Source organism: Montipora foliosa, chromosome 3, assembly GCF_036669935.1.
Source record: "Montipora foliosa isolate CH-2021 chromosome 3, ASM3666993v2, whole genome shotgun sequence".
Lineage (NCBI taxonomy): Eukaryota > Metazoa > Cnidaria > Anthozoa > Scleractinia > Acroporidae > Montipora > Montipora foliosa.
In genome coordinates this window covers 64,435,207-64,442,706 of record NC_090871.1, presented here as the reverse complement: position 1 = coordinate 64,442,706, position 7,500 = coordinate 64,435,207, and the positions used below count along the sequence as shown (strand labels likewise).

The 7,500-nt window shown below is 40.4% G+C and overlaps 1 protein-coding gene across 1 annotated transcript in view; it reads right to left on the bottom strand.

The window, feature by feature from the left end:
• Positions 1–7,500, bottom strand: part of LOC137997944 (von Willebrand factor A domain-containing protein 5B1-like) — a 15,982-nt gene that overhangs the window by 5,760 nt on the left and 2,722 nt on the right. The window contains exons 1-3 of the mRNA XM_068844274.1: positions 5,042–7,500; positions 1,979–2,093; positions 1–1,070 (exon numbers count right to left, since the gene is read on the bottom strand). The exon at positions 1–1,070 is cut by the window's left edge and continues 207 nt beyond it; the exon at positions 5,042–7,500 is cut by the window's right edge and continues 2,722 nt beyond it. Coding sequence (XP_068700375.1) covers positions 1–1,070; positions 1,979–2,093; positions 5,042–6,279 — 2,423 coding nt within the window. The 5' untranslated portion in view covers positions 6,280–7,500. The remainder of the gene's footprint in view (positions 1,071–1,978; positions 2,094–5,041) is intronic.

Below are 7,500 nucleotides of genomic sequence, written 5' to 3'. Positions count from 1 at the left end.
TGGTGGATTGTGGGACGCTCGGAAGATCCCCCACTGCGGTTCACCGGAAATGGAATGACTTGCTCCACTTCCTCCTCTCCAACATAACCCCGGATGTTGACAGCACCAAAGTCATCCGGTACGCCGAGCTGGGACAAAAAAGTGCTGTTTTTGTGAACGTGAAAGCCGATTTTTGTTGTATTATCGCTTTCATCCGCAGAAGGACTATCGCTTGTGCAGTTCCAATTTTCCGTGTCTCCTTCCAAATTTGAGGGCATGTCGGCCAACGTTTTCTTGTTCTCATCCGGGGTTTTATCGTTTTCCTCCATGCTGAATCCAACACCACTGTCTCGTTCGTGGGCTCGAGCAAGTTTTGGTGACCGATGAAGTTCTTGGTCTTTCCTTTCTCTCCAAACACTGTCACACTTGACACTAACAGACAAGTCGTCTAAAACTGGAGTACCGGACGGCTCGACTTGTCCCGTGTTCTTAACGTTGATGTTGACGTCCTGAGCATCTGGGATACACTTCGTCGCGTTTGAACTGTCAGTCTTCCCTTCCTCGAATGGCAAATCGCTTGATTCACAAGGATCATCGTTTTTAAGTTCGTCGGAGGTTAGCGAACTCTCCGTAGACGTATCCTTGCTCAATCCGTTGCACATGCGCCGTAAAAGCCCATCAGCAATAGCCTCAATCGTATCAGGCTCGGGAAAACTGTCTGTCTCTACATCGAAGCTACCTTGTGTTTCACAAACGTCCTCACAAAGTCCCTGTGCTTCATTATCGCCTTCACTCAACAGCTGATCGTCTGAAAACAAATCGCACTCGTCCTCAAACCAAAATACTTTCACAGAACTGTTAGAGAAAGATCGCATGCTCCAATCCATTCTCCGTTTCGAGGGTGTTCTTGGAGAGTCCTTTTCCTCCGCTGGGGGACGAAATAAAATCCCATAGATAACCAAACGGTTATTGGCTTGCACGAATGGCAGAAGCTGGGGCGTCTGTATGACGTCATATCCTTCGGGAAGATGCCAGCTCACTTCTAAATCTGTAATTGCCGGCTGGAGAGCTTCTGCAAGAGCTGCCATCACCTGGAAACCATAAATCCAAAATGATTTCAAAGCCAAAAAACAGAAGCAAGTGACCTTGAAGGGATTAACTCGGCTTCAGCGCTGGGGTTTTCTTGAGTTTAAAAATTTCCTTATTTGGATGTAACGTAGATCGCACATTTTCCCGCGCGTGCAGCATCGATCTTATTTTTGTCCATATTTGGGCATAAAATTTGGTGTCCTAAAATACCCAGCTTTGTTGCAAGGAAAAGAGTTGCAAGTTACAAGCTTCAAAACCTGATATTATTCTTAATATGCAAGTCTTAAATGGTTCTCGGATAAGCCCTTTTTAGATTTCGTGTCGGTTTGCCTCTTCAGTTGAAACAAAAGGTTTACACACGACTTTGCCATAAGTTCTGATTAATTCATTTTACTTTCTTGTATCTGCAGAAAGTGTTTCCTCGAGTGTCCACTCTTCTCTTGTGTCCTTCTCGCTTATAGCATCAGATCTGTTGTTTATTTATCTATTATTGACTTATTTAAAGATTCACCCACAAAAAAGAGTTCAATGCACAAAGTTCTCGAGCTCCACTACAAGGTAATCAACCAGGCAGTACAAAGAGGAAAGCCTGCAATGCAACAAGCATTACCCTCCAGGTCCTGACAAGGAGCTGTCAAGCCGGGAAGCGCAGGAGAGGGCGGCTGGAGTAGGGACACCCAGGCTGATCTGAAGAAACTGGGAACCGACTGGTGAGAAGCAGAGAGCACAGCCCTGGGTGCAGTCCGACGAAGAAGCATCGTTGATAGCCTCTCTACAAAGGAAGCGAGGGGCGAATGAGCAAGCGCGCAAGACAGGAGAAGAGGGAGAGAAAAGAGGGGGGGGGGGGGGGGGTGAAGCAGGAGGAGGTGACGACCCTATCGAAGCTGATGACGACGCTACAAAAATTTACCTTGACGGGTATTCTTTCATCATCAGCTATGAAATGGGCCTGACCCCGGCCAGCTCCGGCCACGCCCTGCACCAAGTTGGGACATGCTTCGGGTCCGATTCCAAAAGTGTGAAACCTGACAAACAAACAAAAAGCTACAAATGTTACACACAATTTTACAATGGAACCCCAAATTTTGCACGAGGGTGTCCGGAAGACCCCCAGATGTGAAATCGATATCCTGGATAAATGTCCGGTTGTGCTAGGCATTATATCTCTGGTGAATTTGTCCTCCTCGTGTTAAGAGTCCTTTTGAGAAGCTTTTATGTTTTGTTTGCTACCGAATAACTAAAGCAACCTATCAAACCTAATGCGCATGCTTAGAACTGAAAACATTTTTAGTTCCCAGTCAAACTCGTCCACCCATCTCAGAAAAGCTCCCTCAGCATCGCAGTGTATTCTTAAAGATTTTTATATTGTTCGCCGGCAGATGAGAAGTGAAAAAAGCAAGAAACTATATAATATATCTATTTAAAAATCTTCCGTTTGATGCATTCAATTGATATCCGCAAAGCTATGTCCATTAACTCAACGCTGTTTGCAGCTGGAATCACACCTTCATGATATCTGTGCCCTTTTCAAGCGTTTAAAAAGACGCTTGAAAAGGGCGAGTAAATTTAAAAATCGACCGAAACGGAGAGAGAATAATCGCCTTCAATTTAATGTATTAAAATTATCCATCTTTAATTGCGTAAAGGAGACAAAAGGTGGCTGAGTTTAGTCGTGGATTGTCAAGTTGTCTCAGTTGAGTGTGGTAATGACAGCGCCAGACAACTTGTCCGGAGAAGCCGTTCAACGTCCGTTAAGGCTGACTTAATTTTTGAACACAGCGCTTCGGCGACACGTCTTATCGTTATGGGATTTAACTAACTTAATTTTTCACCACAATGAAAAAAGATACTACCTAAATAACGATTTTCATTTTCGATATAAATCCGAGCCAACTTGCATTCACATCATATTTCACCCGAAACATGATAAAGCTCAATTCGAAAATCCGCACAAAATTGCGAAAACCATTTTCTTTGTAACCAAAATAAATCGGCTTGACATCGAGTAAAGCATTGAGCAATTTCAAGACAAATGCGACCCCCTGGGAAGTCGTAGAAGACAGCGGAAATTGGATCAAAAAAGCGCTTTTTCCATAGGTGTATGGCAAAGTTCATTTTCGTCATTTTAACATTTCAATCGCATTAGCAATTGCAAAACTTCTCTCAACACGTCTTTCTATTCATGGAGATTACCACTTTAAAATTTGCACTTCAATTCTTATTGACGAAACTCTGAAATTGCCACCTGTTTTTAAGTTCCTCGTTTTCTTTGAAGAAATAAAATTCGACTTAATGATCTCACGTTGTCTGAAAAGGTGGTCTCCCTGCTAAGAGTTCGCCGATTAAATTCCTTTTCAAACTATGGCAACATAAAAACAGAACACAATTTTTTTTGTCAGTTGATCGAAGTAGAATGGTATTTATACCTTACGAAATAAAAATAAAAAAATCCATACGTTGCTTATGCAGTAGGTGAAAAGCAATTATAAATGATTTACATTTTAAGTGGTAGATATTCCGCTGCTTCCTAAAATTTAAATTTTCAAAGTTTAAACTTTTTAGAGCCATATATTTCAGTCTCATCGATTCCGCATTTTCAGTGTCGAGTAATACCTTTCTGTTTTTTTGTGTAGGAGTTTAAAGTGTTAATTTTAATGTACTGTTGCATTGGTTTAAGGTTATCATGTGCGCAAACTTCATCACACAGAATTTCCTATAAACCATGCAAGCACCAAGCCATTATGTAAAGAGTTGTTAGAACATAACTGCCATGCATTCCCCATTTAAGCTCCTTCAAACCTTTCTTTGAGGATTATTGTCGAGGACTAACCTCAGTAGATCGTGAAAATAAGACGTTTTGACCATATTAAAATCTTTTAGGATGTAAACCTGACAGACTTTCTTCATGATCAAATCTTCCACCGAAATGTCAAAACAATATGAACATTTCTAAGGTCGATGTTAATTTGTTTTTAATCTGGGCGAAAAACATTGTCAGTCCAATAAATGAATAGAATTTATCGCAAAGTCGACTTTAAAGCGTGCACAAAGTTTGAAAATTACATTGAAAAAGAATGTTTTAAATGAGAAAAAGACTGAAAAAGATTTTTTTGACGGAAAAATATGATCTACACCACGATCTTGCGTCACATATGAAACAAAACTTAGAAGCGGAAGCTATATTAGAATCAGACTGAAATTAGCCTAAAGCGAAATATAATCAAAGACGTTGAGCATTCTGTAAAACGCCAAGTTAAGCATCGTCGGAAAATATACAGACATGTTTACGCAGACATAATGAGAAGTGTATGTATCTGATATCGCGCGCGTCGGCCGTATTGTGTGGTGCTTGGAAAAAACATTACACTCATCCAAAACGTTAGCGCGAAAATTTTTTACGCATAAATAACGCTTTTAGTATACCCTGAAACACGGTTCACGTCTCCTTTACAAAAATCAAATTTAACTTTCTGACTAAATCTCGTGAATATTGGAAATCGGGCTATTTGAATTTTTCAAGTATGTGAAGATAGGGCCCCATAAAACAGTAATATGTAGACCCTTCCGTTTCCGAACATTTTAATGCGAAGTTTATTACTAAATCGGAGCAAGATTAAAGTTGATATTTGAATTCGCACTTCCTTACGGACGCCAAAAATTCGAAAGATGAGAAAATTCCTTTAAATGCAATATTTACGCTGTATAAGTAAACCCAGCAATTCTCTATCGAAAACTTTGCGAGCAACAAAAGACAACAAAAGGAGGAAAAAAAGCTCCATAAAACGAATAAAAAAACTTAATTGCGACCTCAGGCTAGCGTTAATTGTGAAATTAAAAAGCCTTTCGCCAAGAAAAAAAAAAACAGCAACAAGAACAAACAAACAACAAGCTCTGTGTTCCGAGATATTACTGAAACTTTCAACCAAACTCTTTTCTTCACAAAACGAAAAAAGTATGTTTGTTAAAAACTCACCGAGTTGTAAAGGAATTTCGGCGGACCAAATCGACGACCTCTACTGTGTTCGATACGCCTCCGTCAGTTATCACAAACACCGTTCGGCCAACTCCAGGTCTTGTGGGTTTTTCAAAGATGAATTCCAAGGGAAGCAAAAGGTTGGAACCACCAAGACCCGCCTTCATTTTATGAACATAAGAACACGCTTTTCCAAGTGTTGTTTCGTTGTAAGGTTGGCTTTCTTGAAACAGACTTCGATAATACGAACCGAAACCGATGATGTTAAAGTGACAATTTGTGGGTAAACTTTTGAGGAAAAGAATGAGTGTTTCTTTGACGTGAAAAATGTGATCACCGCTCATGCTTCCACTTCGATCAACGAGAAAAATGTACTCTCCAATCGCGATAGCGTTGCAAAGTCGCGGGGTGTAATTTATCATTATAGCTGCTTTCTTATGGAAATCTTCAATAGAGACCACCTCGTTTGCGACGTCTGGGCTTTTTTGCGCTTGGCAAGAGCTGAAATCTTTCTTGCCTTCTTCGATGAGCACGTACGGATCGAATGGATGCGACAGGTGAAGTACAACTTCTAGTTCGCGGTCGTAAGTGTGAGGCTCTGCGATGGTTATATGAATGCGCGAAGCGTTTTCCGCTCGGCAGTCTGCGTCGACTTGAATGGCGTGTGTCTGCGAGGAACAGCCGGCTAACAAGCACGGCGCGGATACCTCTAGTTGCAGCTCAAAGCTGTAGGGCTCTTGTGTCTTGCGAGGAACGTTAGAAATCAGGATCTGCGAGCCGAACATCTCCGATTCGGTGTCATCTTCGCTGGCAAGACGCGGCGTGAATACAGACGGGAGAACGAACAGCGATCCGCCGGTCTTGTCATCCGTCCCGAGTTCTGTAATCAGAGTCACTTGAACAAATATTGAAGTAAGTGGAGGAATTCTTCCTAAACTTAAGGAAAACAGATCGTCGTCTCTCTCTTCCGTCGCAAAAGATTGTTTATCCGAATTCCTTGTTGTGATCTCAGAGACTTTTGAGCTAACATGACGCTCTTCAATAGTTGCTTCGAAGTCTACCACTGTCGTTCTCTCATCTTGCGGGAAAATAAATAAGCCTTCAACATCATATTCGCAGTCGTTGCAGTAGGTCAACGTAGCTAAAACACGCGCCGCAAATCCATTGACCTCGGCAAAAATACTTGACGCCTTGAGCTGAAGATTAGAGTTCGTGTGACGATTTACAAGGCCAGTCATCTTTTGATTTCAGCAAACACTTTTGCGATCAACCATCGTCTTCGATTCTCTCTAACACATACTCGAACCCTTATTCGAAAATGATTTTTTAGAATGTGCGCTGGGAGTAATTTCGAAGAAAACAATTCCAGCGAACCGAGTCGGTTTGTAAGGTTTTTGTTCTTAAGCTCCAGATGTGCGTATTATAATTTCTCCAGTATATTTTATTCGGAAACAATTAAATTTATTACCCAAGATTTTGTTGGGTGCAACATCCGTTTTCAACGTCATTGGCCAATAAATAAACTTGGCGCGCGACTCAATTAAGGTGGGAAGCCATATAAATGCCAACTGGAAGCACGTGCGTTACGCACCCAACCAATCAACGAGATGAAATAAACCCAAACTTCCCTCCGTGTATTATGAATTAACCAATTAGGTTGCACTATCACCTCCAATTGTGCACGCTTTGTGCAATCGACCACAATCATCTTTTTAATTTTAGTTTTGAATAAATATTGCTTATAAATTTCCTAGCCGAAAAAGCAAAAGTCTTGCGCATTGTCTACTCGGTGTCTTTTTTACATAAAGAAAGGAAATTTTATATCAGGCTTGAGTTCGCACAAAACCACCGAGTTGTGCTATGAATGATAATTTTCACTCTTTAAAACTTAAGTAAATTGTATATTTCTGAAAACATACGCGTACGAGAAATAAAGTTGTGTTAAAATACTAAAACTGGATCAATATTACAAATTAACAAAAGCGGATTTAAAATGGCAAATATTAAAAGTTCTTTTTTTTATTTGTTGATCATTGAGATGATATAGTTACAGGCAGCTGAAAATAAGTACCTCCCTTATGATTTAAAAGACTCGTCTTCGTTTCGTCTTCTTGCTAATCTAACACACTTATTATCACATGAAAAGTAAATTTCTTAGGTGTTAATTTTGATCGGATTTGCAACACGATGAACGATGAAAGATAAGTTCCTTGGAACGAGCCGAAGATTCAAACTCATGCCGCAATGAGCTTACTTTATGAGCCTAAAAATAATAAATTTAAAGTACATGTATATCTATTCTTTCAACATTTTGAATATTTGCATTCATTGCGCCTGTCAATAAAAGTTATGACTTCAAAATGTTCTTCGGTGACGATAGTCTAGTAGTAGTCGAGTAAATTTCTCAGCTGTTAATTTTTATCGGACTTGCAACGCAATGAACGATGAAAGATAAGTTC